This window comes from Equus caballus, chromosome 29 (assembly GCF_041296265.1).
Source record: "Equus caballus isolate H_3958 breed thoroughbred chromosome 29, TB-T2T, whole genome shotgun sequence".
Lineage (NCBI taxonomy): Eukaryota > Metazoa > Chordata > Mammalia > Perissodactyla > Equidae > Equus > Equus caballus.
Window position 1 is genome coordinate 14161623 of NC_091712.1, and position 24480 is coordinate 14186102.

The window sequence follows — 24480 nt, forward strand, 5'->3', positions numbered from 1 at the left end:
GAAGAGTCAGCTGATCCCTCTCCTCACTAACAGCCAAGAAGCACTCACTGGAGGAGCTGTGGGAGACAAAGCCAGGCCCAGCACCCCATTTCCTGGCACAGTTCAGCCCTGTTCAATTTTCCTGAAGAGTAAGAACCCCTAGAAAGCGTTCTAGAGAAACATTTGTCAGAAGTAATTTGAAAAATGAAAACGTAGGTTCAAAAATATAAATGAGGATTAAGAATTTAAGCTAAAACGACTCTGGAAAAAAACTGACTCCTCTGAGAAGTGGATTTCCCTGTCACTTCCATTAGAAGCCATGTATCCCAGCTGAATGGCACCCTCTCCATCGAGCTAACGATCCCTCACCAGCTCCAGAGGTCTACCCAGTACGATTTCTCAAGGAGCTTGTTGTGCTTGTTACTATACTCACATAACATATGTAAATGTCACAGCAATCAGTGAATTAGGATCACAATGAGAGTAGCTGTGTTCTCATGAAAACGAAGCAGGATGCTTTGGAAGGACCCAAGAGAAGGGAATCACTAAAAATAAATTTGCTGTAGATGAGGTGTGGTCAAAACCTGAAAGAGTCTACATTTACATTGTTTTGCAAACGTCTCAAGTTTTCTCACTACTGATAAAAAGGATGAATTAAAGTGTGGTTTATAAAAGCAAGACACTGGTACTATAATCAAAGCCTCATGCTCGAAGCACAAGTGTGATGCTACGTAAAAAAATTGGCAAATGAATGTACTTTTACATGTTTTATGTTGAAATAAAACAATAGAGGTAAATTTTTTTAATGAATTTTTTTATAATTCCCTGTTTTAACTGACTTTTTTAACTAACTGAACTATCTCCAGACTCACTTATCTCAGAGAGGGTCTCTACCACATCAAAATAAGTCATGTCCAAATTTATACCAAAATTTCCTCTACTGAATTGAAACTATAAACATTTTTCATGATAAAGTTGCACACGGTAAATCTTTATAATAATATTTTATAAAAGACAGAATGTTTAAACAAATTACACATAAAATAAAGAGTGCAGAGGAGGCTCAATATTATCCAGAAGCTTCGTCCTGTTCTGCTGGCTTCAGACACAACACCCATCTGTTTTCCTCAGATTCAGAAGCAGTTCAGCACTTACCTGGACGGTTTTGGTAAATTATACTAACATTAGAAATTCTATAAAAATATGAGTCAACTAGAACTTAACGGGAAAAACATAATAAAAGATAATGTGTAGTGTTTTTAGCACAAAATTCATCCTCCACATACCTGTTTTTGATGTGGTAATATATTGCGAGAGCTACACTGTAAAATAAAATGCAGGAGGTGAGTGTTTCATAAGCATATTGAAGATGTTATATAATATCTGACATCAGTCTGACCATAAATATTTAAATTTAAGTAAAAATCAAATGATCCATCTGAACAGTCCATTTAATTCAGAATGCTGACCAAGAAAAGGCACTCTTCAAAGTAAATCAATCTGCTACTCATTCCCAGCTACTCATTAAATTTTTTCCAGAAACACCAAAACTTCAAGTGATATTTAGAAACACATTTGTTTTTCTATCTGAAATTTTAAGCTTTCTTCACTTGTAAAATACAGGCACTATCTAAAAAACAGGTGGTGGAAATTAAACAACTTTAGAAATCGCCAACTTAGTACCTACTATTTTAGAATCAGTGGTTTCTTTATATCTACCAGAAAAATGTGAATATGACCCACAGTGGTTTGCCATCTTTTTCTCCTAAATTGATAACCTCTTGGCAACCTGCCTAGCTTATGCATTCACTTGCTGAAATGGTACGTAACTCTTATTTGTAACACTACCTTAAAACATTATTTTACATTTTAAAACATCTGAATTTAATGAAAACATTTCCCTCTCCTGAATTTTTTTCAAATAATGTTTTTCTGATTATAAAATGCAATCTATTCATATTCTAGAAATTTTGGAAAATGTAGACAGTATAAAGAAAAACTGTCCCTCTGCCCCAAGATGACTAGTATTAACTTGAGATATATAGGCATCTATTTCTATCTATAAATTAGTGTAAAGAAACACACTTGCATCCTACTTTTATCCTCATTAACATTTTTATTGCCATTAAAATATTCCTCAAAAACATGATTTTAGATGGCTGACTATAATCCATCATATAGCTGTTGAATAATTTACTAACTACTCCTCTACAACTGAACATTTATTTCTAATATCTTGTAATTATAATTAACACGATAATGACTATCTTCACAGATAAATATTTGTGCAACCTATGACAGTATTACTTCCATAAGAAAATATCCTGTAATTGGAATTACCTGACCTAAAGTCACTAATAATTGTTAGGCTCCCCACACACACTGCCAAATGCCTTTGGAGAAAAACTGTACCAGCACACTTCCCCACTGGTGTCTGTTTCATCTCACCCCTGTGGACACTCACCTTGAACGTTTTGAAAAAATGTTCCTGTTTTCAACAGGAAAAAAGTGTACCTGTTTTCAATTTGAATTTCTTTGATCACCTATCAAGTTGGCACGGTTACTGGTGCTGACTGACCAACTTTTTTTTGTTTCCTCTTTTGTAAACTGTCTAGATCCTTTCCCCATTTTTGCTTTACTTTAAAACTACTTAGAGAAAGCCAAAATTTATTTTTTAAGCTGCTAAGAACATAGCTAACTGGCTGTATCAGATGTTGTTCTGGGTCTCAAGAGAACAGAAACTGCCACCCAGGCACCAAAACGGAGGGGTGAATGAGATCTACTCATTCAAATGACTTAGGCTAAGTATCAAAAGCACTCATGAGCAAATGGTAATTTATTCTTTTTCTCTTAACATTTTGAAAAGCATCTAAGCTGATGAAGGAATTGCAATTAGGGTGAAGGGGCTTCAGAATTTAAAAAAATAATACGGTCTTCAAAGTGCTTTCACGTACATAAACAGTCCTGCAGGGAAAACAGCAGAGGTCACTGATTCTATTTCATAAATGAGAAAATTCAGGTTCAGATACTAGATGCCAGAATTTCTGACTTGTCTAATGGTTTTGTGCCCTTTCATTCTACTACATTGCCTCTGGAAAAAAGGAAGAAATTACTGTTTTATTCATTCAACAGTCACGTTGTGATGACTGCTTTTCTAATCTAACATCAGATCTGAACCGAACATTTCATATGGTTGGCTTTGGTGTAGTGATCAGCTTAACTGTCTTGATTGATTGAGAAGAAAATGGTTCCTGCTTCCCCTGTGAGGAAGCTTGACACAGGAAAACATCCCCGGGCTGAACATCAGGCCAACCTGGGTTCAGAAGCTGGCTCCTTCATTTATTAGAGTTCACTCACCTCAAAGCCTTCATGCCATCTATAAAATTAGAACATTTTCAACCTATGTTGCACAGTTGTTGTTATAACAAAATGAAATACAGAAAAGCATTATGTCAAATGTAAAGTTCTAAAACAGAAGTTATTATCATTGTTGTGACTCTCTTATCAACAATTCCATTGCAAGAGGTCTTTCAGCTTCTGCAGATTGAGGGAAAAGCTTCAGGGCCCCAAGGTCATTACCTCTTACATCTCCTGAGCTAACGCAAGACTGACATCATTGTGGCCTTAGACCCCCATGAAAAATAGAGCCACCCTCTAGAATAATGTCCACTTAAGGAGACCCCCTGGAAAGAGAGAAAACCAAGCTGAGGATTCATGTATAGCCCGGGTCCACAGGCCAGTTTAGCTGGCCATCTTGAACGAAGTGCTTGCTGGGGGCAAAGGGCAGTCAGTTGAAAACTGAATCAGTCCCAGGCTTCAGACTTCACTCCAAATGCCCAGCGTCAGAGGCTCGGTTAGTTGTGCCACATCTTCAGAAAACAGAGAGGTCTCACCAAGGATGGGCTGGAGCCAAACCTGAAGTACCTTTGGACCAAAGGCTTTGCTCAACTGCTTCTCCCAGAGCTGGGAAGGAAGAAATGCTACTCTCCTGACCAAGAAAACAAAGCAGATTGTGACTGTTGGCACTGCGCTTGTCTTCCTTCTTACCTAGAACTAAAACAGCAAAGCATGTGACAGTCCTAAGACCTGTGAAGATGAAGAGGCCGTGGGTGCTGGCAGCGCAGAGGAGCTGGCCCACGGAGCTGGAGGCAGGAGGAAGCAGCTGCTCCGCGAGCCTCAGCGACCCAGGGCCGGGGGCAACTCGGCCAGCTGTGTAGAGGGGCTCCCACCCCTCTGCACTCCTTCCTTGGCCATCACTCCCACGCTCGTTACAGGATTTGGGGAAGGGTCTGTGGCAGAGGCATGGGCAGTGGTTGGCCAACACTAAACCATACCACAGCTGTTGACATTTAGGCAAAAGATAGAAAAATCAAGGTCTCAAACAGGAATTATGCCTGACAGAGTAAGGGCCCCAGCTTTTACACTTAAACTCTTCCTTCACTTTAGAGCAGCACTCAACCCTCCACTCAGCCCAACCAGAATATATAAAGACGCTCACTCACTTTGGCAATCCCCCACTCACTGAGGTTTTATTCTAAAAATTAGCTTAGAAGTCAATTGTTTAGAACTCAGAGCATTTCCTCAGGGAACCAAGACCACACTTGGTTTCCGGGAAGCAAGTTCAGCCTGCAAGCGCTCGCGAGGCCCACAGCTAAGCTGAACTACCGTACTCAGGAGCGTGGCGTCAATTTCAATGTCTGGGGGGAGGGGCCACGAGGGCCTTGGATTCAGGAAAAGCACAGAAAGCAAAAAAGAAGGAAAACAGGAGTTTCCTTCTGACAGGCTTAGGCAAAATCTGAGAACAGGAGGACATTTGGATTCAGCCTCCTCCTAGCCTTTCTGACCGTCCTCTCCCCGCTGAGCATGCCTTCCCCTCACACTGTCCAGGCCCCTGGCTGAGGGTTACCCAGGCCGCTAGCACCTCTTCAGCTCCTTGATCACAACCAAGCCAAGTGCGAGATGCGGGCGTTTACAGGGAAGGATTCCGACGGTACTACTTCAGCTAGGGTCCACCCTGCATTGCTCCCAAGTCCAAAATACACATTTATAAAAAGAGGTTACTTTTTGAAACAACTGAACTGAAGGAATTTCAAATTTGGGTGGTGCAGAGAACATGTCTTGAACACCCAGGAAGCCACGACATCTACACTCAATGTTTCGTCTAGACAGTCAGCTTTCTTAACCGGTCCAGCTTTTCAGCTTCTTTTCCATGTATTAACCTATAGTTTATTTAAAACCTTCAGAGGAACTTGAAGGGGAGAGGAGAGCCATTGTCCAGTGAAATCAGGGGTCCTCAACCTTGGCTGCCTATTAGAATCTCCTAGAGGGGCTACCAGATCCGTAGGGCAAGACATCAAATACCAGTGTGTTTTTAAACTTCCAGGTCACTCCCAGGGGCAGCCAGGGCTGGAACCACTGACTGACACAGATGCACAGTTGTAACTGAGGGGCTTGCACCTCCTCGACTTGATAAGCCAATATCAAACTGTCACCTAGCTTTCCCATCGGGCTCCTAAGTGTCTCTGTCGCCCCAGTGGCAATTTTATATCATCCAAGGACGAAGCACTGAGCAACTGAGTCAGACCCACTTGTCACTCCCACAAGCTCCAGCCGGCCCTGAAAGCGCAGGTGCCCTCTGGTCCACTCTGCCTCGCTTCCAGGGAGGAGCATCCCACAGGCGAAGGGAGGTCAGCTGCTTTCGATCTGGAATCTTTAGATCTCGAGCAGATGCCAAATGCCACAGAGTGCCCCAGACCTTTCGAGCTTTCCACCCCTCTCCACAACTGCTAACGATTAACTCTACAAAATACTTCCAAGAGATGCTGCACTTCCCATTGCCCAGCAGTAAACCTCAGCCCAAGGGTAGGAGGTGGCTCGGTCGTGGCCACACATTGTGGCACTGTGACATAGACACCTTTTCCCAGCTGCGATGGTGCCTGTTTGGTGTATGCCCGCTGGTCCTTTGCTATGCCCTCAAATGCCAAGGTAATGAGGGAAGAAGCCACATTTCCATCTAGATCTTAGAAACGTGCAAGCCTACAAGAGATTAGGCAGCCTCCCTCCAAGTGGTCCCAATCTCCACCTGCCAACAGAGGACCGGGACAGTCCCACTGCCTGATTGTCACATGCAGTCACAATCAGAACAGGGCTTCTAAGCCTGAAAACCCAGCCCAGTGAACAGAAGAATACTTCTTGGAAATGTAAACACTTGTTCCATATGCTAACTAGACTGTTAGGTGTGTGCCTTCTCAAACAAGCACAGAGATAAAATACTGCAGACTTCTCAGAGTTGACCTGAAGACCACAGACCCCAGCACATCAGGTTGTCTGTGATCTCTCTCAAGGGTTGTTATCGTCACAGTGCCAAAGGAACATGACAGGAAAACCAGTGTTCCTTCCCTCATACCCCAATTTAAAATAAGGGAACTGAAGCCCAAAAGGAAAGGATTTTATCCAAACACTCCCCTTCCTCTCTTAAACCCCATTTTAAAATAAGGCCCCAAAGAGAAGGGCCTTCCCCAAACCCTCCCCGTTGGTGAGAACTCAGACGCCCCTGCTCGGGGCAAGCACCCTCTGCTACAGCAGGCCTGCCGTCCACCAGAGCCCGAGTCTCAAATGGGAACCACAGGAGCCACGCTTTACTTCGAAGGTAAAATGTTAGCAGAGTTATGCCAGGATGCCACTTTATAAAAAGTGGGAAGGCAGGAAGTATGCACAAAAGTCAAAAATACACTTTAATCTACATTTAAAATAATTTTAAAAATTGGTCTTTTTATGTAAACAGTAATATGCACAAATATTTTGAACACCCTACATTTTAACAACCAGCATCACTCTTTAAAAAGATTTCCCGGGAGCCAGCCCAGTGGTATAGTGGTTAAGTCCGCATACTCTGCTTCAGCAGCCCAGGGTTTGCAGGTTCGAATCCTGGGCGTGGACCTATACACCACTCATCAAGCCATGATGTGAATGCATCCCACATACAAAATAGAGGAAGATTGGTACAGATGTTAGCTCAGGGACAATCTTCAAGCAAAAAGAGGAGGATCTGCCATAGGTGTTAGCTCATGGCCAATCTTCCTCACCAAAAAAAAAAAAAGGATTTCCTGAATTGTCAATGGCCTTTCCCTGCCCAATCTTCCACTCCCAAATCCCACAACCAACCAGTTAGCTGTCAGGTTAAGTAAGAGAAAGAGCATTCAGTTAAGCAAAAATCTGTATACCCACCATTTAATTGTATACTTGAGGTTTGGTTGACTGACTGTGCTATCATCTAGGAAAATAGTGGAGCAGGAGCTGTATTTCCTTGCTATTTGTCCTGGAGGATGCTAGAAAACAATGGCAACAAGACAATAACAATTAAACACGGCTCAAAATTCTTCCAAGGAACATCATCCCCTTAACCTTGACCAGACCACAGGAAAAACATCTTAGCAAGCAATGCTAACACTACCAGGAAGAACAGCACAAAAACACTTTTTACATACAGGGAAATTCCTTGTTCTTCCACATATAAAAGTCACCGCCACCACTCCTGACCCCAAACCTCCTTCATCAGGAGAACGGGACACTTGCAACCAAGCAGGCAAGCACCTGCTGCAGAATCCACGGAAACCCCTACCCGAGAGGGGCCGTGTGCAACAAGTGTCCTGCTCATCACGCTAATGAAAGCCCCGAATCAAGGCGGCAGCCGGGTTGCAGGCACCAAGATCCACACAAGATGCCACTGTGCCCATCTTCTCTATTCTTGGCATACAGTTGATTTGGGGCCATGGAAAATGCAGCCAATGTTCATTCAGAATCTCCTGGTTAATCTGCCTGAAATTCAGGAGGTGAAGTTATAAAGAAAAGAAAAAAGTATTTCTTTGTTAGGGGCTAAATACATTTTAAGGGGAAGATTATCTGACACTTTTGAAAATATCGTTTGTATATTTCTCAGGCTGCTGCACATTTTCACAACTCTATTACAGAGGAAACCTTATGAAACAAGAAGTAAATTCAGGTCATGTGCCTGTGCAGTCTTACAACTGGTTCTTTCACAACTGTATAAATTTTGATCTCTTTGGAGAACTTTAGAACTGAGAACTACTTTTCAAAGGTACTGGGGTAAGGAAAACAGAATTTAAATTACACAATGCTGACATCGAATTGAATAGTAAGTAGACTTTTGACAACCATGTGGGCAATATGATTAGCAGACACTGATCTGGATAATTCATGCTCAAAAGCAAGTTAGGAAAAAAAAATCAAATCATCCAAACAAGTTCCCACGTGCCTGGTGCTACGCTGACAGTCTGTGTCATTTTCAGCAACCAAAAAAACAATCCCTTGGGGGTAATGAAATTGCCTGCCTCACCTGCCCACCTCCAACCAGACCCTCGGGATCCACGGTTTCTGAACACAAAGGAAGCCTCGAAGCCAAGCAGAGGCTAAATGCCCTACTCGATACTTTAAAATTTACTTCTTCTTTAATAAGGCTTCCTCTGTAATAAAGTTATGAAAATGTGCAAAAGCCTGAGAAATATATAAACGATGCTGTCAACAGAATCTCCCCTCCAAACTACATAACATAAATCAGGAGTGTAGTTTGGGGTGTGCATTCCCTGAAACCCAGCTAGAGGGCGCTGCACTATGGGCACATCATCGCCCTCCAGCAGGGGTTTCAGATCAACAACACGTGGAACAGAAGGAAAGAACCAGCATCAGGAAACTCAAGAGAGGAGGCCTGTTCCTGGGCTTTTCTTCTTGGGCGCACGCTGTTCTGTGCCTGTGCAAGGAAAGGGCGTGAAGAAAGCTTGCAAAGTTCAAGTTACAATGTCAATTTGAATGTCAATTTTAACACGGCATTTCCCCTCTATCAAATTAATCCAACATTCTCATTAAGACAATCCAAAGGCATTAAAAACAATTTTCTCTGTAAGCTCTTGTAGCAACCACATTTAAATCACACAAGACACACTAAAACCTCATAATCAAATAATATTAATATGGGTTGCAAGTTTTAAAAATTCTTATGAAAATTTCCCCACTACTATAAAATCTACTACAAACAAAAACCTCAACAAATATGTTCAACACAAAAATTCAGTAATTAATTGACGTGTTAATGAATTTTTTGAGATACAAGGTGACCTGAGGAATAATCCCTGCAATGAAGCAAAAGGACAATAATAATTCACTTCTCTTTCTTGTACGGCTTCAACTATTTCCTCCGACACAAATTTCTTCAAGACTAAAATGTGCTGGGAACTGTAAAGAATAAATGGTTTCCCTGAGAAAACATAAGCATGAGAGTCAAGGAGAGGAGATGAGGGGCACTCGGGCGAGCACAGTCTACACTGCACAATCTAAGAACCACCGTCATGAGCTCGAAGGGAAGAACAGCCCTCGGCGCGCACATCCTAAGGGTCAGAGGCTTAACGTGAAGCCTGCCCCATGGAGAGGCCAGTCCCGGCCTCAGGGTCTCCCCAGCCGTGAGTGGGAGCCTCGCAGCACGAAGGGCCAGTGTGCCAAAGCTCTCAATCTGCCAGAGGGATGCCAACTCAGCTTTCCAACTATTTAACAGTTCTAAAGTGAATGAAAGTCCTAAGTCCTACAGGTTTGTCTCAGGGTGCCCCATTGCTCTAAAATACCCTTTGGTCATTAAGCCATCTGTGCAACATCAGGACTCCAAGACTCACGGCCCACAAACTTCTCTTGCCCTGAATCCGCATCACCAAAAAGCTGCAATAACAAAGCTCCCCCCCACCCCCCACGAAGCCCCTGCCCCAGTGCTGCTTTCCTGCGCGGGGTCTGTTCTGCGCTGTGTTACGTGACACGGGAGGCAGGGCTGGCTCAGGCACCAACTCCTGCGAACATGCAGCACCGGCCAGCCAGGGACGTGCGTCCTGGGAACACATTAGACATGTGAAAAAAGTGTCAGGAATGCTTCTCATGCCGAATGTCTATAACGTTTTAGAAGTATATAAAAGAAAACACTAAGACAGCGTTTTCCTTGAAAAGGAGGGGCACACACTACAGCTAGCTCAGGCGAATTTGACCAGGAATGACAACTGTCTTGGTGACAGTGCAGATTCCACGCTGTCAGCAGGGCAGGGGAGCAGAGAGTAGTCCAACTGTGAGAGGTCCAATTAGGGATTATTTTTAAGGAAATAAAAGTTTATATTTTTGAAATAATGTGTATTTTACAAATTAAGTTATAAATATGTGGAATAATAAAATTTTAGAACTACACTGAAGCAGGAAGATCATCTGGTCCACCGATTCACATAATGTCCACAGTATTAAATAATCTATTATTTACATCAAGATCCACTAACACATGAGAATAGCTGGACTATATATTTAAGACGATTTTATTGAAGAGTTATTATGTGACCCGAATAATGAGATTATCCCTTTAAGACAGTTCCATTCAGATATCTGCCAGATACAAAGACGTGGATACAAATACGCACGCTCTGCGCACGCACACAATCCAAGCGCAGGACAAAGAGAAAGGGGGGACAGGATGAGACCTGCACTGGACCCCCAAACGACCAGGCATCCTTCTCCCAACGTCAGCCCTCACCTGCTCAAGTCCTGCCCACAGTCCTGCCCACAGCTCACCCTGAGCTCGCGCAGGCAGCGCGCCTCTCAGAGAACCGAGGGGCCTTGAGGCAGCACGCGCTCTCCTTTATCCTCGTCCTCCCGGGAAAGCAATCTGAAGAACCTGCAGCTCATCTCCAGCGCAGACCCAACCTGCTCCAGGCGGGGGCTGGGCAGTACCGCACTTCCTCAAACTTTCTAACCGTTGGCTCACACTCCACACTCCCTCCCGGTCAGCAGCAGCTCCGAGCTACTCCAACAAGGACTACTTCTCAGGCCTGATTCCCTCCTGGCTTCCGCCTAGCTGTCTAGCTACTCAGTCTCAGCCCCTTCTGTGGACTCCATCACTCTAAACTCCCCGCGACGTGATGGTCTTTCCTTTGCCCTCTACACTCTCTTCCCCAGGGGATTCTCATGCCCTCCCATTAATTCTTCTGCTCTCTGCTGAGTCCCAAATCCTTCCTCTCTGACCCGGTCTCTCTTTTGAGCTCACCCTGCCTGTGGACCACCTGAATGTTCCTCATGGGCACCCCGAACGGCAAACCAACCTGTTCTTCCACTTAACTGTCAGGCTTCCAACCAGAATCCGCAGAATATTCTTCAATCCTCCACCTCTCCTTTTGTCTCCTTGCACCAAGTACTATTGATTCTACCCCGCAAATGCATTTCCAAATCATCTTTCCCCCACGTGCCTCTGGCTGCTCTCTGGTATCCGAACGCCTCCACCACTTCTCACTTGTGTTACCGTGGTAATCACCCTGCCTCCAGGCTCACCCCTTCAAACCATCCTTCCTCTGATGCCACTGTAATCTTTTTACCAAGCAAATCAGATCATGCCACCTCCCCGCTGACAGGATTCAGAGGCTCTGCACTGGGGAGGGGACATTCTCCATCCCTTCATCCCTCCAGGTCGCCACGCACTTCTTCCTCCCGTGTACGCCACCACTCAGACATAATTAAATGACGACAGTAACAACACTAACTTTTATTTAATGGCCATCAAATGTGAGCTAACAGAGCTCTGTATCCTTTACGTGTATTCACTGACAGCCCACAAACACCTAGCCAGGCAGGTAGAAGTCCCATTTCACAGTCAAAGGAGGTCAGAGAAATGAAGTAATGTTCCCAAGGTCAAATCTAAGACAGTGGAGCTCAAAGCCACATTTGTCTCACTCCAAAGTGCATGCCTTTCTACCAACAGGTGTTCACTTGAGGCATGTTCTCCCAAATCTTTTCATACAACACCCCAAAGGCCCTGTTCCTTCTCTGGCACCACTCATCCTTCAGAACCCTGCTGACGGACCTTCCTCAGGACTCCTCCCCGCCACCACGTGTCCGAGGCACCCTGTGCCGCCCTCCACGGCATGATCGCTCTCGTCATTTTCTGCTGTGTAGGGTCTGCACTGGAAGTGTCTTGGAGGTAGACTGGCTAATTTTCTCGAATCAGCAAACGAAGAACAGCTCCCTCCAAGGCACTAGACTGCCTTGCTGGCTCATAGGACTGCCACCACGAAGGAAGTCTGCCTCTACCACTGGGAGCTCAGTGCAGCCTCAGCAGAAAGGGGGGCACCGTGAGGCAACCAGCTGGCACACAGGCGCTCACAGCAAGGGCCTGTGCCCCGGGCAGCAAAATGCCCACGTGCTCACTGCAGTGGGGCAGTGGCTGGCAAAACAAAAGGGGCCAGGGGCCAGGCGCTCTTGTGGCCCTGCCGAGAACGAGCTGATGTGGACAAGGCGCTCGAGTACAGGCAAGGCAGGCGCAGAGCTGGAGTCCGAGAGCCTAGGAAGCAGCTCTGCCACTGATCAGCTGTATAGACCTGGGCAACTTACTTATGTAGGATGGTAACACGTCCCAGTTTACTGGGGACAGTCCTGGTTTGCCCCTGTTGTCCTGGAGCACCCCCTTTCACACTCAATAGTGTCCTGGTGTGGGCAATAAATTATAAGGTCACCTTATGCCTTACCTCCCCAAGATTCAATGTCTTCATCTGTAAAATACAGAGAGCAGAACCAAGCCCTCACCGTGGGGCTGTGGAGTACGTGGCACAGAACCCGGAGAGCTCAGCGCACAGAGGTGCTCAGTGAGCACTACGTCACTTAACAACACAAGCTCTGTGCTTTAACTTCCCACTTTCAATGGCAGGACAAAACTGTCCTGCTACTTCTCAGGGTTTGCCAGAAACAAATAAAAATAAAGCACTAGAAAATATGAGGTAATATTACTAGAGGAAAAGAAGATGCAAAAGTTTGTAAAAAACGATATACATGAAATCTCTAAAAATAAATGCTCCACAATTAAAAAAAAATACCCTAATTCTAAGGAGAGCAAACTGTGACTGTAACAGAAAGGCAGGACTCCGTGCACAGAGAATGAACTTGGCACCAGCATTCCTTTACGAAGAATTAACTGAAGGCCTGATGTGTGCAGAACAGGCGTGGGAGAGAGCACAGGAGAAGTGGAAAGAGAGGCGGTGCTGTGGAGGGGGGGTATTTTCTTCATCAGGAAAATTAAAATTTGTAGAAAACGATTAAGAAAGTATCTTTACTCAAGTCACACAGCTACTGTGGAGTGGGTGCAAGGACATTCTGCAGAAGTGCAGAGCCCGTCAAACCCAGAGCACTCACCGGAGTGGGCAGACACACATCCCTGGGCCGGGAGAGAGGAAGCTCCAGCATCTCCCTCCACCACCACCTCGGGCCTCAGAGGCACGACGACAAAAAGAACAGACAAAGGACAAACCCTTATCTTTGACCTCAAGGTGTTAATAAACTAATATTCCCTGGAAAGAAAAAGGAAGACTGAACAGCTTTTAGCAGGATCGATTTTTCACAGCAGAGGAAAACTAAAAAGTAGGAAAAGCAAATAGCCATGGAATTAAGAACAGATGTGGACAAAATCATTTCTCTATGAAAGCAAAAAAATAAACCAACATTGAATCTCAAGAACAAAAACTTGGAAATGCCGATTTTGAGGTAAAATTTTGGCTCTATTGTGAGTCACGCAGGCTGTCACTACAAAATAATGACAGTCACAGTTCACTGTAATCCGGGTCAAGTCTTGGCTTCCTTACGGCTCTGCGCACGACTCTATAATGAGAAGCACTTTTTCTCATTACACTTCTGGCTGTGAGGCGAAATCCAGAAAGAGAGCCCTACAGGACTGGCCTCACCCGAGGGAGAGGGCTCTCCTGATGGCACCGCGGGGGCCGTGCACTCCTCAAGAGGCGGCCCTGCACAGCGCTAGTTCCCTCGCTGCCCGAGTTCTTTCCGCAGCTATAAAAGAAACAGAGGCTCACTTCCAACATAACACTTCCCTACTATTACTTCGAGTCTTGAAAGCAGTGGTCATATATACTCCAGGCTGTAGTTCTGGGGGGAGGGGGGGAATAAGCTTATTCCAGAAAGCTGGGGGTAAAGTAGGGCGGATGCTTATCCAAGCGTAGGTCTCAAAAATGTTAATTTACAGAAAGACTCCAAAATGGGTTAGACCTGCCCCAGAATGTAAGAAACTGAAGTTTCTTTCCTATTCTGCTAGAGCTCTCTCTTCTACATAATTAGCAAACTGTCACAGAAAGTCAAGTATGCCCAATGTTCGCACAGTGCAAACGTTTAAGGGCCTTTCCATAGCCCATCTCCACAGCCACTCGCGACTACCCCGTGAGATGGGAGGGAGCGGCACCAACCCTCCCCACAGGTGACAGGACTACAGCACTTCACCAAGCGGCACAGTGGCCTGGCAACACAAAGCAGACAAGTATCAGAAGAACCGTAATTCAGCCACTTGACTCCCAATAAAGTGTCCTTGCTACACGAGGTTGTTCTTAAGATACATCCCTTCAAAATCCTCCATAAGTACAATTATATCGGTCAAAACTTTACTGGTTCCAAAAGGTCATTTCTTCCCTTGAGAGAAGTTTAAAAGTTTAAAGAGCCAAAGGAAGTAAAGAAAAGATGAGTTGTGCTTTGAAGAAACAAGTATCTTATTGCTGATCAGTTAAAAGTTGAGTTCAGAGGACTGCAAACAAAATATTAAAAACCAAAGACCAGCTACTTTGGAAAACAGTTTGATAATTCCTCAAAATGTTAAATATAGAGTGACAATATGACCCAGCAATTTTACTCCTAGGCATATACCCAAGAGAAATGAAAACAGATGTCCACACAAAAACATGTACAAGAATGCTCACAGCAGCATTACTCACAATAGCCAAAAGGTGGAAACCCAAATGTCCATCAACTGATGAACGGATAAACAAAATGTGGCATATCCATATAATGGAATATAATTTGGCCATAAAAAGGAATGAAGTTCTAATATAAAACACAGATGAACTCTAAAAACATTACGGTAACTGAAAGAAGACAGGCACAAAAGGCCACGTAGTGTATGATTACATTCATATGAAATGTCCAGAACAGACAAATCCATAGAGACAAAAAGTAGAGTAGTGGTTGCCAGGGGCTGGGGGGCGAGGAGGGGGTGACATGTGGAGGGGGTGGTGGGGCTGGAAAATCACCATTTTGCAACCCAAATTATAAAGATTGGCTCAGGCAAGAATGATCAATGGATGTTAAATCTTTGAGGTGGGGATTAGATTAGGATATTTGCATGGCCCACAGACTGCTTATGAGTTGTAAGGGGAAAACCAGTAAACAGTCAGTAGAGAATCTGGAGAGCACGCTGCAGGGTGATCAAAGTCAACATCACCAACAAGGTCAGATGTGTGTCCAGATTTGATGCACTGAGAAGGGCAAGCGAGCATTGCACGAAGTACACTGGCCCCAAATGCTTACCTGAATCCTTAGACAAATCCAAACTGAGAAGCATTCTGTGAAAGAAACACCTGGCCCTGTATTCTTCTACAGTGTCAATGCCACGAAAGACAGAGAAAGGCTGAGGATCCCTCCAGATAAAGGAGACCAAAGGGCACACTGACTACATGCCACGTGTGACCCTGGATTGACACTGGTACCAGAGGAAAACATGCCACACTCAACACAACTGGAATAAGAACAGTTCATGAAAAAGAACTGTATAATGTTAAATTCTTGATTTAATAACAAAACTGTGATCACACAAAAAATATCCTGTTCCTAGGAAACTCACAGTGGAGTATTAGGGGGTAAAGGGTATGACGTAGGTAACCTACTCCCAAACAATTCAGAATAAGTAACACAGGACAATGATCAGAGAATGAGCTCAAAGTAATGAAACATGGCTTACAACTGGTGAATCTGGGTAAAAGCTATATGGGAATTTTCTGCATTATTATTACAACTGTTCAAGAAGTTTGAAAATTTTCAAAATAAAAGTTAAAAACCTACAGATAAAAGTCAAAGAACAGACCGCAACACACAGATGCTGGGATGAGAGTCTCGGCTTAATGGGTAAGGGAAAGACAGTCTGCTTCTTAGAGGGCTTTTCTGACAAAGTCCTGCTCCTTCTCAGACTTCATGTTTTTGCCTTTCCTCTCTCTGCTCCAGAAGTCCCTGAGCAAGGTGACGAAAGTGAAAACTGAGGTTGAGAGCAACAAAGCGAAACGTGAAATGGCATAGCGAAGAGGTGAGGCATCACGCAAGGCCTCGAGCGCCCGAGCAGCTCCTAGTCCACCCTCAGCAAACGCCAACAAAGGAAGCGCAAGTCACAGGCCGATGTCAAATGAGAATAGCTCCCTCCCCTACACAGCAGTGTGAAGCAACGTGAGAACCAGGCAGCCACGGTCAAGACTCTGTGCTGGCTTATTCAGAGAGGAGATCCCAGCACCACGTAGAAATGATCGGGGCTTCAAGCACAGCAATGCCACTGAGAACACACCACGAATGTTCTAGGATAAATCATTAACATCAGCTCAGTGATCCCTCCACTCATGTGTTTTAACAAGAACAATGTTTCCAAAATGACCTACAGAGGCACTAGGGAGCAATTCCACCTGTCAGCCATCCTGGGTTTGTACAGACCATGACACCTGACAAGTATCAGTCTCTCTGTGCCTCACCACCAGGGTGTCAGAATGAAGGAAGGGAAGGGTGGGTGAAGGAGGCAACAAGAAAGGGTAAGAAAAGAGAAATTTTACAGATGCAAACAAACATACAAGGAACGGACATCCTACACAAACTTCTCACCCACATCAACACTTCTGTGTGTGCAGCCTTATCATTTCCAGACATTCTACCAAAAAGAAAAATTAAGAAAGAGAAAATAACAAAGTGTCTCCCCCATATCAACATCCTGTGTCAAGCAGAGTGGGTTGTGTGAACCAGAGTGTCGAAGGGTCCTCGAGCGAGGTGTGAAGATGCTGTACTCCGCATTATTGTTGCAAGTTTCCTCTAAGTTGAAATTATTTCAAAATGTAAATTGGAATCCTTAATGTTACTGGATTTTAAAATCTTACTGAGATTAACACCTTACTGAGGCTTCTTTCACACCCTGCAAGCATATTGTATTGATGCTAATGTACCAGCCACTCAATAAATTTGTGTTATATTAAGAGCAAATCTCCCAAAGAGGCAAAAGGTAGGTTTAGAATTTTTAAGTTTTAAGTTCTTGGATCAAGCTCATTTCATTCCTGACTTGCATGGATTAACAGGTGAAGAGCAGACCCAGAAGAGACCCTGTTTTACAAGGAACCTCCTCCTATTCTGTTCAAAGCCAGAAGGCAGAATCAATTCGGAACTGAACTATTTAAGAAGACCATGGGGGAGTGGAGGGAAGGGTGAAACAGGTGAAGGACATGGTGAGAGATGCAAACTTCCAGCCACAAAATGAACAAGTTTTGGGGACGTAATGTACAGCACAGGGAATACAGTCAACAATACTGTACTAACTTCGCTGACGACAGGTGGTCACTAGTTTTATCAAAGTGATCATTTGGTAATGTAAAAAAATGTTGAATCACTATGTTGATACATGAAAACAAGACGAGAACAATAAACCCTCTAATACAGTATTCCCAAACAGAGCTGAAGAGAACGCATTCCATCCAGAGAATCCTGGTATTCACAATTACTAAAAAACTATATCCATATTCAAAATACCAGAGAGACTTCCATCAGTTTTGACACTGACCTTGGAAAATTAAACAATTTGCCTATGCTCCGATGGGCAACATCACATATTTATATGGCGCTATAATTAGTTTGCAAATCACCTTCCTCTCCACTATATCATGTGAGTCAGGTGGGCCAGAACTATGCCCCATTCTATGAGCCAGGAGCAGTGACACTACAAGACTTTTTCAAGGCCCCCAATTAGCAGGTGATAGATCTAGCGCTTGAACAAAATTCTTATAGCTCCAAGATCAGTTAACAATGTGACTCTTGCTTCTGATAAATAACACTGTTTACTTTATTCGCTTGCAAAGTTTCCAGAACTATCACCTGTCTCAATATTAAGACAAATACTGTGACTGTTTTGCATGAGAGTAAGGGATGCTGGCCATTCAACCCCTGACTCATTCTTTTTTTTTTTTTTTTTAAAGATTTTATTTTTTCCTTTTTCTCCCCAAAGCCCCCCGGTACATAGTTGTGTATTCTTCGTTGTGGGCTCTTCTAGTTGTGGCATGTGGGACGCTGCCTCAGCGTGGTCTGATGAGCAGTGCCATGTCCGCGCCCAGGATTCGAACTAACGAAACACTGGGCCGCCTGCAGCGGAGCGCGCGAACTTAACCACTCGGCCACGGGGCCAGCCCCCTGACTCATTCTGTTTTAATATCTTTTTTAACTTCTTAGAATTATCAATTCACTTCAGGTATGTTGTCACCAAGTGGCAAGAGGATGTCAAAGAAAAATTAGCCTAAAGTAAAAGGCATGATTTTTCACTAAGTTTCAGGAAAGTGATTCAAGACTCCAGTCACCTACAATGCCACTCACAATTTATAATCAGAGACTTCCACGTTTTAATTAAAAGATTCATTAAAATAGCTAACCTTGAAGAAAAAGCAAAGCTAAAACTTCAGCAAATTTTAAATGAAGTAAAAACTTTAATAAAGCCCTTTACAGAAGACTTTTAAAAATACCTAGCGTATCTTTCATAATGTATTAAATTTTCCTAGAACTGTTCATTCTAACTACATCTAAGACCTAGGTGCTGATTAGAATATTAATCTGTATAATTCACCCTGATTTAACTTACAGTCAAAACTCCCAAGGGGGTTTATCCTCAAATGGTTTCAAGCTTTAAATCCCATGATAATTCTCTCAGAAGCAGTCTCCTTCTACCTAATGCTTTAGGTCTCACTTGGCTGTTCTAAGCCAGTCGAAGGCCCACCTCTTTTCCAGCCTGGGGCTCCATTCTCTGCCGCCACCCCCCCCCCCCCCCCCCCCCCCCGCCCTGGAGGATGCCCCGGGCACAGCCCACTCCTCTCACTGGTTGCTGGCTGGGGGCCAGACAACAGTGCTTTTCCCCGTGTTGTGGAAGTTAAGTCCTCCCAGGGGCAGAGCCGAGCCATCCCCGCCTCTCTTACACAGCTTTTTTATATCCACGGCATTCACTCTTCTTAAACAACAGCCGCTTTATAGATTACCTGAGCAACATGTGCTAAGTAGGTTCTTCAGAAACTTAAAGGAGAGATGACAGAAACAACATCCCTCACAATAAAGCAAAGAACAAGAGCTTTCCTAAACAAGGGCAAAGAAAATCTGTCCTTCCAGAGTTTAACAACAAATTAAATTACAAATTTCAGTTGGGACCCCTACTCAGAAATGAGTTCTACAGACTATCCTATAAAAATTTAATTATGCACGTTATCTCTAACTCCAGATAAACTAGCTAAACCACCTCTGTGCATGTGGGAACTAGTGTTCCCACCTGGGCGCCAACCCCAGCTCCAGCGCTTATTCAGCAAACTTCTTTGTGCCTCACTTTCCTCCTCTCTAAATGGGAATGATAAATAGCACCCACCAGCATGGTTACTGAGTAAGCACATTAAACCAGTGAGAACAGAGCCTGGCACAAACATGGAAAAGCTCTCAATAGATTATACTGATCATTATGACTACTCAACCTTTCTCTACTGCTCTAACTCGTTACACCAAAGTGTCTCAAAACCTGAAAGGCACAGCTGGTTTGTTAGCCTAACTGAATCTGCAGGCAATTTTACTCGAATCCTATTGCAGTGTGTGGGATGGCACATTCCAGCTGCTTTTCCCAGCATGGACAGTACTGATGTACTGCTTTGTAACCAGGTCTGCTCACAGACTGGAGAGTCACGCTATTACATGGTCATCTGCTGTGTGAGATACTTAGCACCAAGATTTCTTTTATATAGGAACAAGTGTGTAGAGCAGATTTTGACATCTGCGTGATTTCACTCTTTGTGTCAGGAGATCACAGGTTTTACAGAGCTTGCCTGAGAGCTGGGCGGGGTTACAGAGGATGCACAGAGCTGGAATGCACAGCCTACATTCTAATCCAACAGATGTTGGGTCCAACAGATGTTTACCCAGTGTGTGGCAGGTGTCAGGACTGTGCGTGACACAAGGTGTAAGGTTAAGAGGGAGAGAATATAAAAATAGAGGGGCAGATGAGCAGCAGGAGAGCACAGCTCTGTCTCATCGGCCATGATGAGAACAGGTGGCATGGACAGTCTTGTGTCCCCTCCCTGCATTCCACTGACAGAGCACAGTGCCCAGTGAAGGGGCCTGGCCGCAGTCTCCACTCATCTCCTTCCCTTGCAAGCTCCTTGGCAGACGTGCTGAATGGAAAGTGTTCAAGTGCACCCAGCAGACAAAGAAGTGAAGCAGGATTCACAGATTTAGTTCAAATCTCTCTAATTTCTATGTCCAAGTACATACTACTTTTGGAAAAAAAGCAGGCACAGCAATTTTCAGCACATTTTCCTCATGACACATGCAGTAATTTCACAGATGCTTTCCACTGATGCTTCAAAATTTGAGAGCCAGGCAAGAGGTCATGAACTGCCTCATGAATGTGACAAAAGCTGTAGACCCTCTCTCCGACCCTTAGAAGACCGTGTACACACATGCACAGTGACGCTGCATACAGCATCCTTGGGCTAAGCACGAAGCCCCTTGAGTGCATGGGCCCAGCATCTGAGTTTCCTGCCAACCACATTTTGTCCAGATTTTTCAAAGGTCAGGGAAGACAATAGTAAGGCTCTTTAACACACAGCTTCAGTGCCAAGTTCTTCAAGATCTGCAAATACTTAAATGCAGAGAGTCTAGAAATCCTGAAAAAAAAACAAACTTGTAAGGCCGAATACAGCATTTTGTTTTCAATACGAGAATTTTGGTAATTCACTTATGTCACCATTCCATTCCTCATGGAGACAGTGTCCTTTCCTAAAGAAAGGGACACACATTTAGAAGGAGAGGAACGGGTGGCTGTAACTTGCCTAGTGGTGGGGCTCCACACTTCAGAGAGGTGCAAGGCGGGGCGCCACAGTCGGGGGCGGGGTGGAAGGGTAAGGGAAGTGGAGACAGAGCCAGTGGCTGCACCTGTTGCTCAAGGACGAAGGACAGAGCACCTCACAGGGACACTTTATGCCTCGCCAGCAGGGGAACGAGATACTGCTCAGAATGGACAAAAGACTAGAGCTGATTTTTCAAAAATCCTTTTAAATTAAAGTGTTGTCAAGTTTATCCTTTCTTTGAGCATCAAAAGAATATGCAGACTCTACTGGGCCTGTAAACGACAATCAGTGAGGAGAGAGTGCGGAGGCAGACAGCCTCATGGGAAACGGTCATGTGTTTATTCAAATGGAACTGAGGCACAGAAATAAGAAGAGTGATTTGGGGGTAGGGGCAGAAGAGAGAAAGGATTGGAAAATTAACAGATGTGGCTTTCAGTTGGACCTGAGTGGTGTTGCTGTGGTCTTGTTCACACACGTCTTCCCATGAAGCAGCAGTGTGGGGCTTCTGGAAAACGTCGGGGACAGTGGGTAAAGACCACACCACACTTGTCCAATTACAGCCAAACTGAGCAGAAATGCACTGCAACATGTTCGCACTTCAAATAGCAACAAAATACATGAACCATTTTCACCCATCACAGGCAGAGTTATTACAGCTCTTTACACCGTACAGTCAGCATGAAGAACACGGGGAGACAGCGTCACTTACATGGTTAATGAAGAGACTCTTGCGTTTTTCTCTCACTGTGAAAACAAAAAATGCAACAGAAACGTTACACGCTGCATGCCAACCCCCTGCAGGTTGCTGAGGACTGGGCCTGTGTCGTGGGCCCATCCTTCCACCAACCAACATACCCGCTGCTCAGTTACCACTTATAAGAACATGTGACCTGCACAGATGCAGAACCGAACTCGCTAACACAGTGATCCACGTGCCCACCTAAACCACAGCACCTGGACAAAATTACTGCCGCTGTGATTAACCGAGGGGACAGCTTTCAATAACTAAACAAAGGATTAAATAAGTAAACTTCATAGTACTTGTATGCGTGCATTTGTTTAAGATGATTAACAAATAACAGGACTATTTATCTCCAACCCAATTAGACCCATCAGGTCTGTGCTATATGAGTGAAAACTAACTAACAGCAAGAACACCCACAACAGCAGTGAATACAGGACAGATAATGCACGTCGGAGTGGCATTCATGGAAACTAAGTACTGTCCACGCTGGGTGTGGTGAATAACCTGGGCTTCCATCTGGGAGCCTCTGGAACACCCTGTAGCACCCCTCCGTCAGTGGGGCTGCTAAAGCTCACGACTGTCCTGTTGAGCAGACCACTTCTCACACTGCTGTCGGCGCAGCACCTGCACTGAGTGGCTCAGCCTAGGGCCCAGACCTTAGTGTTGCTCAGAATAGGGGCCTTGGCCCCAGAGATGTTTAAAGGTGACAGGCAACCCAGAGGAGCTTTTTAATAAACTAGCATCATTGAATTTTGCATTTTCTTTCCTCAAGACTTACTTTTGAGGGTACATAAGAATCAAGCGACACATTTACTGAGCAGGCCCACTACAGGCAGAGGACATAAAGAATAGGTGTCCTTCAAGGAGACGACATCCTGGGTCCCTGGGAATCAACAGTGCTATCTCAGGTCTCCTAAAATGACAGCGTACAAATCCACGTCTCATCTAAGGAGGGTGCCCTCCCCCGGAACTCACTCCCACATGCAGGTGCCCTCATTTTCACAGGCCTCCGGCGGACCGGATCCAGGGGCCTGGGACCTGCATTGCCAGCTTTACCTTTCATTCTTTGACTCACAAGGAGACCGTCGTCTTTTCCTTAGAAGTCCTATCCTTTCTGGAATGAGTGCTGTCCCTCTTCCTATCTCAAAGATATTCAGGGTACAAAAGCAGAAAGCAGTCTGAGGACACGGTGGGAGAGGTGCCTACCCAGCCCGTCAGACTAGCACACAGAGCTCAAGTGCAGACATCAGCGGCGGACTGGGTCTGCTGGGCACAGTGGGGAGGCAGCAGGGTTCCTTCTGACCTAACTCCAAATAAGCATCCACATGTGAACCAGAAGAAAAGGAAAGTGAGGGGCTGGCAGGAAGCACTGGGTCTTAACTTCCTGGCATATATGTTTCGTGTGCACATGCATGCGTGTGTTTTCTTTAATACTCAATTATTGTGCATCTAGTCAGGGCTGCTCTACCACATGGGCATCTGACGAGGTTTCCACGGTGACTTCCCACTGGCTAGAGGAATCTGGGAACACTTTCTACACAGACGGGAGACCTGCCAGGGTTTCCAGCAAATTCCACAGATGACACTGAGCCCTTCCTAGGGCATCCCAGCAATAGGTTTGTGCAGAGGCTCTGTCTCCCAATTGTGGGAACCGTCTCTGAGGTCCCCTGCGCACCCTCCCTCCATCGCCCCCTGCCTCCAGCAGATAAAGATACCCACGCCTAGAGAATTACTGGAGCTTCTTACGCAGGCACTAGCGAAAAGATTAAGAATCATTCCAAAATGGGAGTGTGAGCTGAAATACAGAATCCTCAACAGTTCTGGCTGAAAGTTTTAACAAGAAAGCTTTAAAACAAACAAAAACAAAACCACAGTAGATGAGGAGGAATATTGTAACAGTGCATGCTGTTCTTTACATCTCCTATAAGGAGAAAACTCAGGAAGAACCAGGCCAAGTCTACCAGCCCAGGTGCTCCCACTTAGGGCAGTGAGCAACAAGAATGCACCGAGACTGCTACAGAGCCAAATCCATTCCAGAACCTCAGTGTTACACAAACGAACACCTACACACCACCTGTTTCCTCAGAGCAACTGGGCCTGCTAAACCTGGTCTGCACTTGGGGTTCGTGGGCCTGAATCCAGCGCCCCCTTCCTGTATTGTTTTGTAACGCTGCTCCTAAGAGGGCCTTTGCAAAATCAGGTCTGCACAGCATCTCAGAGGCTCCTCCACATGGGCACCCCTATGACTGACTGCTTCTTCGAGTGTCTCCTGAGTCCCCAAAGCACCTGCCTGTCCCTATACAGCCAGGAAGAATTCCCAACACGCAAGTTTGTACCGGGTAGTCCCGACCATAACAGCCCGGATCTGGGCAGACATGCATGCCCAGCTGGGCTAATTCTCTCTCCTGGGAATCTGGAGAGGCTAGTCCATCAGGGCCAGCTCCTGACCTAAAGGTATGGGGTGGGGCAGGGTGAGGTGTGTCTCCTGCTGTGTGGAAAAAGAGTTAACACAGCACGTCTGACTGCCATCCCTAAGAAGCCCTGCTCACAACGGAGGCCATTGGCTGGCATCTGGGAACGTGGATTTGGGGAGGGTCCCCACCATTCCCTGATAGGAAAGGCTCACTGTGCCAAAACTGGACAAACGACAGTGTATGCTGAACTCCTGCTTTCTTCCTGAAAGTGTGGAATTGGGGTACATACCTGGCAGAGGCCGCCTACAGAACCAGCCCTCAGTAGAAATCCTGGGCACGAAACCTCTGAGGCACCTCCTTGGCTGGCAATGCCACTAGTTGTTAC

General features: G+C 45.0%; 1 protein-coding gene across 21 annotated transcripts in view; it reads right to left on the reverse strand.

Moving 5' to 3' along the window:
* CCNY (cyclin Y) overlaps positions 1-24480 on the reverse strand; it is a 306663-nt gene that overhangs the window by 26950 nt on the left and 255233 nt on the right. For 20 of the 21 annotated variants that reach the window (XM_023632302.2, XM_070255157.1, XM_023632300.2 and 17 more), the window contains 3 exons: positions 21646-21680; positions 7207-7307; positions 1266-1301 (listed from right to left, as the gene is read on the reverse strand). In XM_023632302.2, the coding sequence (XP_023488070.1) occupies positions 1266-1301; positions 7207-7307; positions 21646-21680 (172 nt within the window). The remainder of the gene's footprint in view (positions 1-1265; positions 1302-7206; positions 7308-21645; positions 21681-24480) is intronic. The other variant, XM_070255170.1, reaches the window with a different exon arrangement.